The 15,838-nt window shown below is 36.0% G+C and overlaps 1 protein-coding gene across 4 annotated transcripts in view; it reads left to right on the top strand.

Moving 5' to 3' along the window:
* The window catches only part of ARHGEF10 (Rho guanine nucleotide exchange factor 10), a 111,766-nt gene extending 96,571 nt beyond the window's left edge, over positions 1–15,195 (top strand). For all 4 annotated transcript variants that reach the window (XM_032683432.1, XM_032683430.1, XM_032683428.1 and 1 more), the window contains 3 exons: positions 2,494–2,668; positions 9,273–9,395; positions 11,298–15,195. In XM_032683432.1, coding sequence (XP_032539323.1) covers positions 2,494–2,668; positions 9,273–9,395; positions 11,298–11,812 — 813 coding nt within the window. In that variant the 3' untranslated portion in view covers positions 11,813–15,195. The remainder of the gene's footprint in view (positions 1–2,493; positions 2,669–9,272; positions 9,396–11,297) is intronic.
* The last annotated feature ends 643 nt before the right edge of the window (positions 15,196–15,838 follow it).

Here is a 15,838-nt window from a genome sequence, read left to right as displayed (position 1 = left end):
AGAGTTAGAAGAAGAGAGCCTGAGGGGGAAAAAGCCAGGCTTTGAATAGAGAGGAGTGTAGGTATGAAAACTAAGAGAAAAAAAAAATTAAGTTCATTTTTTTTGATAACACAGAGAATAAGACGTTTGTTTGTTTGTATCTGTATTTCTTGTTATGAAAAAAAAAATAGAAGAAAAAGACCAGCTATTAGTCTTCTGTTATTGAAACAGATGTCAAAGCTATCCTTTATAAAAAAACTTATGCATAAGAAGGTACACGTTTGGGATATGTTCCTTCTCTCTGTTTGAAGAACCTTTCAATGAGAAGAATAGTTCTTTTTACAGGTTTCTTGTGGTGTTTGCATTATTATGGTTTTACTTTAAATATGTCTGTTCCAGCAGACAGCTGCACGAATGGTAGGGTAGACTAAGTGGGAGTATAATGAATTGGCTGGTAAAATGGAATGTGACAAAAATGCATGTGTAAGTTGTTTTTAGTGGCACCAACAGAGTTTTCAGCTGTGGTCAGACCACTCCAGAGACAATTAATTTTTTACAATCCGCTTTATTTTTCTTCTAATTTCAAACAGTGCAAGTTGCTGGTCAGATTCACTTCAGTGGCCTTGGATCTGTCCCTGAGAAGTTCTCAAAAGCCAATCAGTGTAGGGATGTATGAGTCTATAAAGAGAAGTTAATATTTTAAAATCCTATTTACAGTGAAACATGCATGATGAGTATATCAGAAAATCTAGTCATAAAGAGCTGTTTCTGACTTTGAAAGGTGGGGTTTTTTTTATAAATTCTTCTGTTGAATAAATTGTATGATTTTGAAATTGTATTTATTCTCTGGTAAAGAATGAATGGAGGTTACTTGAGGAAAACAGTGAATATAAATGTGTCTGCCAGAGCTGCTTACCTTGCATTCTATAGTATTGTTATTCAAAGAGTCAAAAGGTAATACATTAACACTCAAAACTGAGCCACTGTCTAGCTGAAGAAAAACTTCTCTTTTCATTTACTAAAAACAGAACATTTGAAGAATAGTGTTAACAAATGAAAACACTTAAAAGATCATTCCCATTATTTTTAAATGGCAAATTTCTCAGTGAAAATACTAATTTATGCAGCAATAAAGTATGAGAAGAAAATTAAGTGCTTACTAAGCATAATACCAAGTTATGCTTTGTGGAAGCCTAAACTTTTATCCTTTGTCTCTGATCTTAGCCTGTTTGTTTAATTTGGATGGAAAATTTGAACTATGTATCTATAACCCTGCTATATTTAGATTTTGATGAAAAATTACCAAAATGTAAGTCTTAAGTGTAATGCTTGGAAAATTAGTGTACTTTACACGGAGGAACAGACTACTTCTGCATTTTATCTGCAAATATGATGAAGACTATATAATATGTTAAGTGAATATTAGAGCAGTTACTTACTTCCATATTCTTCATAGAGAGATTTTTATCCAAAGAACAGTTTGTCATTTATTTAGCCAAGTAATTTTTATGTTTATCAGACTAGCTTTGTGATAATAGCTGGCACAACAATAAAAGGCTGTGTTTAACTTCAGAGACAGTCTTACTTAGAAGGCGAAACTGGGAGGAAAAAAAGAAATTTCCTTCTAGTTAATGATTAAAAAACTTCACTACAGCTTTATCTTGCATGTTAACAGGGACATGTAGAGAGGTTTCAGCCTTCCGGAGCCATGTAGAAGTTGTAACTATGAAGGCTCTAGATCAAGGAAAACAGTTTGTCTTCAAACTGTTGTGTTACTTATCTTTAGAAAGAGGATTTTGGCTTTTATAATAAAAAGCATCAATATTTTGAAATATGGGAAAACAAATACTTATACAATAGCTCATATTTGTGAAATTCAAAATCATCAAAAAACAAGCCACAATATTAAGGCGTACATTGTTATGTGTGGAGCAAATAATTGTGTGTTTGTATTCTTAAACAATCTACTTTCTAAAGATGACTTTTTATTTGGTTCTCTGATTTTTGTTCTGAAAAGACCCCTAACAGAACAGAAGTATTTTTTATTTGTTGAAAGAGAAGTTCTGCTGTAGATAAAAGTACATCTGTGGTAGTTTTCCCAAAGGAGTATTGATAAAGAAATACAAAATCCTTTCATGTCTGAGTTCTTTTGGGCTTGCTAGCCCCTATAATATGATATTTCTAATAAACAGAAAATCTGACTTACTCTGTCATTAGGTGGAATTTTGGCTCAAGAGCTGAGAATCCTTCCATACTAATGATGATGTATTTTCAAAAAAAATCTCCCAGGAAAATTAATGTCATATGCAGTTGTCAGAACATATCCTGAGCAAGGCAGAAGAAGCTAGCTTTGTCCTTGTCAGAGGATGAAGATAAAGTGCCTATGCTGAATAGCATTTGAACATTCTTCAACATTTGAACATTCTTCGAATGTTCAGTTCTTATTAAATATAAGAAAGGTTGAATGATGTATTTGAGTTGCATCTCCCCACAGAGTACTTATTTTTCTTGCAGAACCATTTTGAAGCCCACCAAGAGGAAGGGATGGTAATCTCTCACATGGCTGTTGCTGGTGTGGGAGTCTGGATTGCCTTCACATCTGGATCTACGCTTCGCCTGTTCCACACTGAGACACTGAAACACCTCCAGGATGTTAACATTGCCACACCTGTTCACAATATGTTGCCAGGTAGTTGAATTGCATTGTATGATAACATTTTGTTTTGTCTTTATCACCGTCGTTCTCCAGTATTGTAGATTAGGCCAGAATCAGAAGGTTCATCTCAGACTTTGAGTCTAGTAATGGTTTAATGACTGTTTGCTTTAGTAAGTCGCAGTCCATCTCCTGCCCAGGCAACCAATGTGTGCAGTGAGCTGATGGAGTCACAGCTCTCCTCCTTACAGGTTATAAATGTAATTATATAGATAAGCAGGTGGATTCTTCTGTTGAGTCACATTTTTTGTGTGACTGTAAAGCAGTTGGACAATGTAATCTGCCAGGAAAATGTGTTTACTTTGCAGAGATTAGCATTTGCTTCTGGGACTTAGTATCAAGTACATGATGGTGTCAATTTGCCTAAGGGTCAGACCAAAAAACCACTTGCTTAATTTTAGTTACCTCAGTAGTCCCAGTGAACTCAGCTGAACCACTCACTCACAAGCTGCCATTTCGGAGTGTGTTCAGTGTTTTGCTGACTGGAGCTTTAATTTGTTGAATTAAATAATTAGTCTTATAAGTTAAGATGAAACCTGTGGTTGTTAGGATAAAGTTTTACAGCTCTTTAACTATTTTAAGACAGAAGATTTTCAATCACCCCCCCAGTGTCACAGGCAGTTGCACTGGCTTCTAAAAGTTTAACAAGTGAGGGACAAGGACCTCAGCGTTTGCAAGCGTGTCAGGTGGGAGCTGTGGCAGTGCTGGGAGAAGAGATGGAGAGTAAAGTGATACTGGCAGGGCTGAGCATGAGGCATCCAATAGGCAATCATTCTTTCTGTCTTTCCCTGTTTGTAGACTGGAATAGACCAAGCTTCTGCAGTTTTTATGGGCGACGTGGGTGCCAGCTTTATTGCTTAGTTTTTCTAGCAGAAGCCAGTTCTTCCCACACTGAGATTATATTTGTATTCTCACAGGAGTTAGGCATAAATCTTACATGAAAAATGTTTCACTTCTTCAGACTCTGTCTTCTTACCATGTTTTCTTTCAGATGACATTAGCTTTGCAATAAAGCTCTATTATAAATTGTGTCTATTTATATCATGTTCTGGACAGGGTGTTTTTTACATGTAGTATTTGACTGTAGATCCAACACTGAACAGCAGCAAATAACCTGCCTCTAAATAGATTATTTGATTGAATTTATCACAGTTACACAAAGAAATCAAAATCAGTTGTAAAAAGATTAACTTTTAACACGTTCTGCTGTTTATAGTGGGAGAAAAAAGGGAAGTACAGCCTATCTTATATGTATTTTCTGCATATAAAACTCTTCAAAAATTTGTGTTCATTGCCATGGTAATAAAACTGCTGATGTAACATACCATTATTTTTGGAAAAGAGTTTTAGCTAATTATATCTCTTTGGTGTCATTCTTACCCATTTTAGTTCCTCTTTTTTTTTTTTTTTTTCCCCCAGAGTCTTCACAGAAAGCACACTAGTGAATGTAAATGGAAATTTATTTTGGGAGTAGAATATTATTACAGCAGATGTTCCAAGGGGGAATTCATTCTAAAAAATGAAATGAATTTCAATTATTTAGCAGTAGCTCTTGGGCCTGTTTATATGATCTCAAAAATGCTGCAACAACAAAAGCTGAAAGACAGGGTAGTAGGAGGTTTACATAATAAAGCAGCTAAATAATAAATCAAGTTCTGTGTAGTATATACTGAGATTAAAAACCAAAAAAAACACCCCAGAATGAAACAGTGAAATACAACATGGTGAAATAGCTGTGTATTTACAATGTATGTATTTGCCTTCACTGGGGATTTTTAGGGCTTCTAGTTTTAAAGGAAACACCTCTGTTAGTTTTCTGAAATCCAAAAGGAGTTCCTTAATATGCAAAAATAAGAGATAAGTAATAATTCAAGATATTGAAGTGAGAGAGAAGAAATTGGTGTAAAAATATTGCTGAGTCTTAAGAATAGAGATTAAAAAGGCAAAATCTCTGTATAACTCTGAAGAAGCTGGACTTCTTTTCCCAGGATTTTAGTAGGAACAATATGTACTATTTGCCCAGTAGATTGCCTGGAGATGTCATCTGCATCTTTACTTCAAGTAAGGTAAATGCAATGAATGTCTCTCCATGAAGTTAATGAAATTATTTTGTTGTTATACAGTAGAAGAAAAGCTTAGTCAGGAATGGTTACTGTGAGTTACAGTGCTGTAGTAAAACACTTAAAAGACAGCTGTAGTAACTAATTAAGATAGAGGAGTAGGAGGGTCTCATAACCTCAATAATGAGTTCTCATAGCATTAGATTTTCCCAATTTTGTTCTTAGGAAGAGATGGTTTTAAATATCACTGGTTGCTCTCCCCGTTGTAAAGGATGTGCCTTCTGTACTTTGGGGAAGACAACCCTGCAGCACAGTTGGCAGGACAGAATCACAGAGGATTGAAATGGCACAGGAGGTGATTGTCCCTATGATATGGCAAAGTTTAGTAATGTAAAAAAGCAGACTGTGTCTGGCATGTAATTTTAAATCTGTGGCAGTCTACTTATAAGGAATAGAACTGAGAGGGCTCTTGCTTTCTGGAATTATGGGAAATTTGTGTCTAGGAGCGCAGGACTGGCAATTAAACCAGGGGCACAGAGGCAACCGTGGGATAGACGTTTAGTCCAGGCTGATCTGCAGTACCTGTACTTCACATATCTTCAGAAATACTTCTTAATACGGTATAACAAGATTGTGTTCTATAACAAAAGATCAAGTGCCATGTGAGAAAGGTAGAGAATGGCTGAGGAAAAGAACATCTTCATTGTTTTAGCTACTTGGACCTATTTATTTCACTGTCTTGTAATCCACAGTACAGCTGAATTGCTTTTAGGGGGCCAAAGGCCAGCTCTGTTAGCTGAACAGAGGGCACACTGAGCAGCAGAAAAAATAATCTATTAACATTTAAAGACAAATATACACACTTCACTAGTGCAATGCAGTTCATTTGTAGAGCAAATTAATGCTTAATTTTTATGATCTGTAGTTGAAATATCAACAAAGGCAGTTTTTCACCAGCCTTTATCACAACTCACACCAAAAAAATCACACTGTGAGCAGACAGTCCACTTGTTTTTTCATAGTCACAGTCAGTATTTTCATTATTCAAGAACATCCTTAAACATGTTTTTGCTTTCAGCTCTCTAAGAGTTTGTCCTTTTTAAAGAGATTGCTGTGACCTTGATACTTCATTGATCATATGGACAATGACAGGTTTCCTGTTCAACAAAGAGATGATTTCTGCTTAAGTTGCTATATTCTGTTTATATCCATATATCCTCTAATGGCATGTGTATTTCCTGGAAACAGATGAGAAAAGCAAAAGAAAAAAAAATGTATCACTTCCTCCTTGCAGAAAACAAGCTCTACTTTGAGGCTTTAGAGCTTTCTTTCGTCCCCACCAGGTGACAGACCATTAAATGCAGATGCTTTATGATCGTACTGCTGGGAAATTATAGAGATTGGGGAAAACTTCAGGTTGGCCCAACAGATCTGTACAGTGGACTAGTTTTTTACATAGTAAGAGCAGCATGGCCAAGTAAAGGATATGCAACAATGTCTTTACACCTACCTGGGGTTGACTTCAGAAGATCTAAGAGGATTTACCCAGGTCTGGTGCTTGTTGGAATGGAGACCTGAGAAGGGTGAACACAGCAGAACAAAGGCAATAAAATAATTTGTCCATGTATAAGCTTAATGGTTGACTTCAGTTCCTTTTAAAGACAAGACCTTGGTCAGATTATTTTACAGGTTTCAACAGTTTTATCTGCATTGGGACAGTGTGATCTAAATGTTGGCATTTAAAGATGAGTATTTTATTGGTTTTGGCATTTATGTTTATCATTTTCCCTTCTTAATTTGTTAATTTCTGTGCTTACTGCATAGTGCATTCTGGAGAATTGGTTTGACTTTTTTTTTTTCCCCTCTAAATTTGAAATCTATCAAAACAAAAAGTCAGAAAATAACAAAGAAAAGTATGATTTCAAACCATAAGAAGATAAATTAATATTTTAAATTACTATTTTTTTAATCTATATGTAATTTTTTTAGTTGATTCTTGTTATTTCAAAGTATCTTTTCAGTTGCAGATGTTTCCTGCTTTTCCGAGATTTCACAGCAGGGGATTTTCCTTTTGACTTCCCTATAGTTGGTTCATGCTTTAGGTTATGCTCAATATGTAAAATTCTAAATTGCTGGGTGATAATTTCCTGTTCTCACCTATGGAAACAGTAACGGGTATTGCCAGTTTTCCCAGGTAAAAATTACTGTTTAAAACTTGCTTCACGTTTGAAGTATAAAATTAGTCATATAATTTTACATTTTAAATGCTTAAAAAAATCATTAAAGATCTGTTGTTTAAAACTATGAGCATCTTGCTTCTGCAGGGGATTTGAGAGACAACTATGCACTTAAGAGTTTTTGATAATTTTAAAAATTAAAAAATTGTATTTAAGTATTTCTGTAGTTGATAAAACAAGCTCTAAGGGAAATGGAGTGAGGTTAAGGGAACCTGTTATTACCTTGCACTTGCTGTGGCACCAGTTACGGGAGAGGGCTCATGTTATGTATAATTTGAACGAGCCTGAACTCTAAATCACGGAATTCAAATACCCATTTTTGAAAACTCCAAAACACAGAGGTGTTTGGGCATTACTGTTTGAACTGTGTTTCTGCTGAAGGAGTGCCTTTGTTTGCTTTGTTTTGGAAACTAAATCAATCCCATTAATATCTAAAAAAACCCCAAAACAAACAAAAAGAAATCCTAACACCAAATCAACTGAACAAGAAACCCATAAAAAATGCAAACACCAAGCTTCAAAAGACTTGTAATTTGTCTACGACATAGACCATTCATGCTTATTTAGCTGAGGAGGGATGATGCAGTCCTACCACCATAAACACCTATCGTTTATGGAAAACACCACAGGAGTCTCTAAAGGTCTGCACAAGTAGATTGAGCCTTTTAAACTTACTTATCCTTGTTACACTTGCCGAGGATGACCTAGTCATTGTGCCTTTAGAGTGTTTTAGAATGTGCTTTTAGGTGGACAGAGCTTGGATGACAGATCTGACCCCCTCTGTGTGCCTCTCAAAACCCACCATTGCTGGGTTAATACTTTGTTTCTCTAAAGTTCTGCGAGGAAACAACTGTGTTCTGCCTCCTGCTTTCCAGTTGAGTGGTTTGGGCTACAGTCTAGCTGCTCCTTCCCTGCTTTCCCAGTGATTCTGCAATTTATATATTCTTGGATGCAAGCTTCAAGGGACTAAACAGAAAACACGTTCATTTGTGATACACCGTAATTAAGGTCCTTTTCCAAAGTGTGGAACGTGTGGGTTCATTCAAGTTACATCAGATGTGAAATCCAAATTCCTGACTTACTAATGAATTGAGAGCTTGAACTTGAGAGCTATGATGAAGGTGGAATGACTTCTCTACATATAAAGTTAATAATAAATTGAAGAATGTGTGTGTTTTGAACCTGAAGGCTTTGAGCAGAGTTTAAATGCTCCTCCTCATAAACTTTGGCAAAATTTTGGGCAGGCCATAGTTTCCATTTCTGAAACTTGTCAAGGCCATTTTGAAAATCCATCTAAACTGAACCAAACATATGTAGTAAGCATTACAAGCAAAACTTACTTTGTTTTCATTAGAAAAATAGCGGTCTCATAAATAATATTGTAGAAAATCATAGAATCACAGAGTCAATTTGATTGGAAGTTACCCTGGAGGTCATCTTGTCCATCATTCTTGAAGCAAGCCTGATTAGACCTGGCTGTTCAAGGTCTTGTCCAGCCAAATTTTTAATATTTTTTGATAGGATGAAGATTTCACAACCTGTCTGAGCAACCCATTGGAGTTTTTTACCACCTTAATGATGAAGCAGTTTTTCCCTACTTAGAATACAATTTCTCCACGCACCAAATTTGAATTTCCTCATGCTCCAAATTTGATCCATTGTGTATTATCATATCGCTGTGCACATCTGAATAGAGCCTGACTCTGTCTTCTGTGCATCTTTTCATCGGATTCATGTAGATAGCACTTATTTTAATCTCTCCAGTCTCCTGATCATCTTGGTCTCCTTCTACCGGACTTCTTCCAATATGCCAATGCCATTCTTGTATGGAGGGGACCAAAACTCAAACAAGGGGACACAGCACTTCTAATACAGTTTCACAGAATAAAAACTAGGAGAAAAAAGTAATGCGAGCAGGTTTGAGTCCTGAGTATATTGTGTTGCAGCAATATAATTGTGAGTATTGTGGAGTGAAATGCCTTTCAGTTTTATTATTGGGAATATACAAACATAGCCTATTCATAAAAGCATGTTTGTAAAGACAGTCTATGTCTACCTTTAGATACTATGATTTAGATATTTAAAGCAGAATGTTTCAAAAGTTTAATAGTATTTAAATTGTCATGTATGTAAAGTGTAATCCATAATCCAGCAGAATATTTGCCTTTGTGCTGAGTGGTTTGCTGAATGAGGCAGTACAGCTGATTGTGTTTGCCTGAAGTTACTCTGATCTAGGCAAAGGTCATCACTCTTCAGTAATGGAGCACTTCCTAAACTTCACAGGGCAGCAGCGTGTCTCTGTGACCAGCCTCCTGGTGTGCCATGGTTTATTGCTGGTGGGAACAAACCTGGGTATAATAGTAGCGTTACCAGTGCCTCGCTTGCAGGGGATTCCCAAAGTAACTGGTGAGTGAAATTTCTCAAATGCCTCATGTACTGAAGAAGCCATTTCTCTGCTGTCAGTAACTGGAGTGAACCTGGAAAATTGTGTGTATTGTTTAGATAAATGACAGAGCTCTGTGATTAAATTACACTTGCTGCTCTTCATAAGCTTTACAGTATATCCAAATACTTGACTAGTTATGTCTCAGTTGTTTAAGCTGGGACAATGTTTTTTCTTTAAGGTATAAGAACAGGATAGGCATTAATCTTGTCAGAGTACAGTCAAATACATGGAGATGAGAAGATAATGCAGTTTTTCTTTCAAATTTGGGGAAAATACATTCATTAGGTATATAGACATAGATACTGAAAATTCAGCATGTTGTCTGATTAGTTTCCTCCTAACAGGAGACTCGGAATACATGAGAGTAAAAATACTTCATTTTTTTTGACCATGATCAAGGTTTTTACATTTTGGAGAGGTATATTTATTGAGTTACTTTCATATTACCCCATTTGAAATACAAATGCATGAATGCTGCTGTATCACTTTACTAATGTTTAAGCTACTAGCAGAAGCAAGATTTTAAAACTATGTTTAAAAGGGACTTTTCCCCAATGTTTTGGGTTCAGAATTCTGTTCGAGCTTCTGTGCTGTGGAGGGAAGCTGGCAGATTTTATGAGGCAAGCTGTTTGCAGCTTCCTTCAGGAGAAAAAAAATGCTTATGTAACTCTGCAAAATGAAAATGAAATCCTCTGTGTTCAGCAAAACACGCAGCAATAATGTGGTATGACACAGGATAAATGCTCCATAAAAATCTGGAACCTATGTTAGATGAAAATAAATGCAAAACAACAAAATGCATAGTTTCAGAATAAAAAAATCTCTCATTCTTCCATTTCCTGTTTTTATTATTGTGGTTCATGTCATGTATTCTTGCATTTATTTGGGGTTAAGACTTTTCAGATTTCACAGATCTAGTAACATTACATTTAGAAACCTGTTTTTTAGTCTTTGATAACTGTATTTTGAACTCAAAAATTGTGGCTTTTGGTGTTGTGCTTCCAATATTGATAATTCATCTTTTTATGATTGTGCTTTCTGTAAAAGAATGTGTTCTCTTATAACCTGGAATGCATCAGGGAATTAGGGATTCACATAGTGATTTATAGGGTTTGTGGGCTTTTCCCCTTGATAGCCTAGCTCTTTTTCATATTGTAGATTATTTTGTAGAATTCTAATTTTTTTTCTTCCTTTTTACTGTAAAAGCTACATATAATATTACAGCTTCTGAATTTGGCCATATGCAATTTGTTTTTCATACGTTCTAATGATTTGCACAGCCTAAATCTTCCTTGTACTCTCATTATCCCACAGTAAAATATTTAAAAAAAAAAAAAAAGGAGGAAAAAATAATAATTGTTCAATCATTTCCTTATGAATCCATCATGGTAACCAGACAACCATCCAGAAGGATAAGTTTTAGTTCCTGCTGTATAGTATGAAAGGGTCTGTTCTAATGCTATTCTGAAGATGTACAGGGCTAGTACACGATTGTTTGTGCATTACTGAAGAAAATTGAGTATTAAATTTGTGTCAATGCCAACAAAGAGAAGTTGGCAGTGTTTCTGTGCTCACACTGTTGCGAGGATAAAACACAAAAGTATGTCAACTAAAATTCATAATGCCATGTTTCAGCTGATTTATTAGTACAGTTCTAAAACACTTGTGGTATAACACATTACTTCTATGTACTTCTTTTTTTCCTGTAAATAGTGTACACACGAGGGGAAAAACAGACTGGATACATATAATAGGGTTTAAAGAGTTATGCTTTTCTGAGCAAATTTCATGAACTAATTATGGTGGAACACTGTGGCCAAATAAATAATGTTCTTTAATTGCATCTTTTCTTTTGGCTCCAGGAAGAGGAATGGTGTCATACCATGCACACAATAGCCCAGTCAAGTTTCTTGTAACAGCTACATCTATAAACAAGAAGAACAGAAACAAATTGAGGAACAGCCTGCCTCCTGGCTCAGAACCTAAGGACGAGGACCAGAAGAACATTCTGCTCACTGAAAGACCAGGCTCTTCCCTTAGTAACACCCATGACACTGCAATTTGGCTGGGGGGTTCAGCAGGGTCCATTGCACAAAGAAGTGACTTGTCATCATCTTCTGGATCCCTTACTTTGTCTCATGGATCAAGTTCTCTAGAACACAGACCAGAGGACAGTAACATTTATGAGCTTTTGAAGGATCAAAATATCTCATTTAAAAGTAAAAGACAGAAATCCAAGAAAATGAAAGCAAGTTCAGTATTAGTGATTTCTGGTGGCCAGGGACACAGAAGAGTGAACAAGAAGACCAAGCAGCAGCGACAAGATGAACTAGTGTCTTCAGTGATGGTTTGGCAAATCCCACTCTTAAATATATAACTGAACTAAATCCAGGATCCTTTCTGCTATTAAAAAAGTCTGTTATCCTTTTCCAGCAGCTTAGGACCCAAACAGATAGAATTTATACACCCGGAAGCAATTTCAGTAGGCTTGGATCACAGGATTAAGGGTGCAAGACAGTCTTCACATACTTAGAACATTCTGCAGTGTTAGAGTACTGGAAAATGTTTAGCCATTGGTGCTGTCCTTTATACTTAGAACGAAAAGCAACTCTTAGGCACCTTTAAATGGTTTTAGAATCTCTTACTTTATTTATATTCACTTTTATAAATATCATAATTATGTTCTGTAGCACTTAGGGAAGGCAAGTAAGACATGCCATGTCTCATGCTGATTTCTGCTTATGTAAACTAGCTATTCTTTCTTTTTCTGAACATATTGCATGGACTGTAGATTTTAACAAACTAGCAAATAGTTTTAAACAATTAGTAGTCTAATGCAAGCTAATATTAATTTGGAAATAACTATGATAGTTTATAATATCATTCTGCAAACCCAAGTTTGGCTGGGACAAAACCATCTACATTAATTGACTGGTATTTGTTTATTTCAACATATAACATAGATTTTTTAAATATTAATTTCAGTTTTATTAAAAATGTTGTAGTACAAAAAGCACATTAATTTTCTTGGTAGGTGCAATGTGTCTGCGACTTGCCTTTGTTATACAGAGAAAGTTGCAAAGACTCAATGGCCTTGGGCAAATAGAAAACACAGATACAGGACAGCTGTGCATTGTAGAGCTCCTAACACATTCTCCCCCTGGCAACTCGCTATCAAAGCTAAACATGGACTGTTCCACTTTTAAGGAGGCATGCACATCCAGTACATTAATAATGAAATTATTAATTAAGTCATTAATTGGGAAGAAATAGACTAATATTGGAATATCTATAGGAATTGCAAGTAATCACTATAGATCTGACATCGTTTGAGTTGTGCTGTGCCCTCAGGCAAACATCAGTCAAATAATGTCACAGGGCAACAGCAACAGCAGAGATATAGTCATGTCTGAGTGGTGGACACCTCTTTTCACCCAGTTTCAGCAAAGCATGGTCATGTAAATGGGTGTTGGGAAAACAGCATGCACAGCTTCATTCACTGAGACAGACAGGCAGTGGCTTTGGCAGTGTTAGAGGGCTACAAGTAGAGATCTAATTGATGTTTTATTAATGAATCGATGTATTTCCAAAGGAATCATTGAATTCCGGATTCCTTTTGAAATTGCCTTTTGCACTAGTCTCTACACATGTGAAATATAAGACAAAGGCTTCAAGCTCATAAAGACATTGCCAAAACTGGTGATGAGGCACATCCTTAAGTCAAAATCTGTTTAATACAGATAACATGTTGAATGGAGTCTATGGGAACATCCTTTTCCCTCATCAATAGACTGAAATACAGAGAAATTAGGATGATTAAATTTCAGTTGAGTATGTTAAGAACTCTAATACTACCCATCTGTTCAGTGAAATGCAAATTAAGTATATCTGAAGTCAAATATTTGTCAATAGATCAAATAAAACTTCTGGCTACTTTGGTACCATTCTTATCCCAATAAGGGTGTGGTTTGCCCTGAAATTACTTCTGCAACATCTAATACAAACTGCTTGATTCCACCATGTTTTGTTTCAATCTGCTTGGTTTAAACCAATATCAACCATAATGGCAATGTTTCCTATCACATACCATTTCAAGGTCAACAGTACTAGAGACTGAAATATTTTGTTTGATATTTGATTGATATTTGATAAGCAGTAGGGTTGGGGTTTGTAAAATGCTGCTGAAATTTATTTTCTTAATTTTGCAGCAGATTTGTGTATGTCTTAAATTTTCAGTCTGTCTGCTTTAAAAAGCAAACGCCTATCAAGGTAACCCCAGAATCGGTGGGTAGGCTGACTTACCAAGTTTGACAGAACACTGGAATAACATCAGGTCTTCCCTGCTGCCTGACCACCAGTGTGTGGGGCAGAGGGGATGCCAATGCAGTCAGTCTTTGCCTACGAGGTGGCACTGAAATAGGCACTTGAAAATCAGGTACGCATCCTGATTTCTTTTCAGAGGCTTTGCCCACATCCTACATTCCTGATTAGAACAAGATTCTTGAGTCATAATAGCATGGACTTCCATGAGTCACAAAGGACTCTTGTTACAGATGGGATTGTAGGCTTGGGATCTTCATTACTGTTTTGTGCTTTTGTTCTGTGTCTTTTGCTGTGTATCTTGCAACTTCAGTTGGGTATTGTCAGTGTTGGCACGGGCTTAGTGTTGGCATGACTCCTGGTAGGGAAAAAAAAAGAAAAAAATCAGAGTGCCTCTAAGCTAGGCAGCTGGTAACATTTTCCCAAACTTTTTCTCTTCTGCCTGGCCTACTGGCTAGGCTCACCTGGCTAGCCAGTGAGGCCAGTTGCATTTTCTATGCTCTTCCATAGCTATGGCCCTGGGAGTTGCTCTTTTCCCACTGTGTGGAAGTACTACATTGTACAGTTTACTGTAAGTATATTGAAAAAAAGTTAAAAGATTCCTCTGTGTATTAAGCATACATAATCTTGTATCCCTTTGCTAGACTGCAGTAAAAATTCTCCTTGAATGTAGGATTCCATATCCGTGCCTTTGGGACTGGAGAACTACATCTGCTCTCTCATGGGTCTTTATCAGTAGGAGCAGTAAGCAGAGTCCACCAATTCAATTGGAAATCCACACATGGTGTTATTACAGGATCTGCTATCTGTAATGAATGAGAGTTGTAAAGTGAAATTCATCCTATCTTTCAGCTGGAATGTAATTTTCTTCAATTACATCAATAAAACAGTAGAAACAAGGTACCATTCTGCTCTTCTGAAAGTACATTGGGGTTTTGCCAATGACTTCCATTAGAAATTAACTGAGTCCCTCATTTACATTCTTCTATTTTGAAAATACCTATCTATTTATCTTACTGAGCTGTAAAGAAAAAGAGAAGCTGTATGTCTGTCTTGAAAAATATATATTGTCATGAACTAGATTTTTAGTAACTAACTGAGCACAAGGTGCAATGTTTCTTCCTGACATGCAACTTACTGGTATTACCTTACCATAACAACAGGCAGGAACCAAAGTTTCTCTCACAAATAGTCTTTATAGATGTTGTAGATTGTGCTGCTAGGAGGTTGGATTTTGCTTTCTGATACTGCTTGTCTAAATTAATAGAAGTTATGAAAATAAAAGGAAAAGAGGGGAGCAAGTGTAACCACTACAATATATTCTATATATGTTTTCTAACACATAGTAGTGTCTTTTGTAACATGAGCCATAAAATTTGTGTATTTATGTTCAAACTATAAATTGAGAAAAATGTTTAATAAAAAATATGATAAATTTTAACTTCAGAAGAACATCTCGAACTGTCATTTTAACTAGAAAGCTAGAATTTGGGGCATGCATTAATGAATAATATATATATTCATGGACTCATGAAAGGGAAAATAGGATATGTGATTAGGATGACAGAGATGTATATTTTTTTAGTTTTATAATTTCTACAGTTTAAACACCAGCAAATACAGTTTCTGAAAATGAGACCGTCATTTATTATAAAGTTTGACTCCTGTATCAATGGACCCAAACAGTGTTTAAGCAATAGAATTTTTACTATGCTATGTGGAGCATGCATCAGCACTTGCGCAGCATGCATGCTGCATAAAACTGAGAAGCATTAATATTCAAAATACTGCAGAGCAAAGCATTAACAGAGGAAATTAATTTTCAGTTGCTAATGGGCAATTCTTTCTAATTAATCTGCCCTAAAGGATATATACATAATCCCATGATTGTGTTTAAATACCAAGACTTGTATTCATCAGACTCAGCAATAGCCTTTTTGGGTGTACCTGCGCTATTATAAACAAACAGGAAGAGTTATTGAGAACTGTTTGGTTGCTAGGAAAACCTGCCTTTTTGCCCTTGGCTTTATACCAATCTCTTTCATATGTGGTTCTGAAAAACATCCAATTGCATGTGTGCAGC

Source organism: Chiroxiphia lanceolata, chromosome 3 (assembly GCF_009829145.1).
Source record: "Chiroxiphia lanceolata isolate bChiLan1 chromosome 3, bChiLan1.pri, whole genome shotgun sequence".
Taxonomy (NCBI): domain Eukaryota; kingdom Metazoa; phylum Chordata; class Aves; order Passeriformes; family Pipridae; genus Chiroxiphia; species Chiroxiphia lanceolata.
Note: the sequence above shows the minus strand (reverse complement) of the source record. Positions and strands in the feature narration are given on the sequence as shown.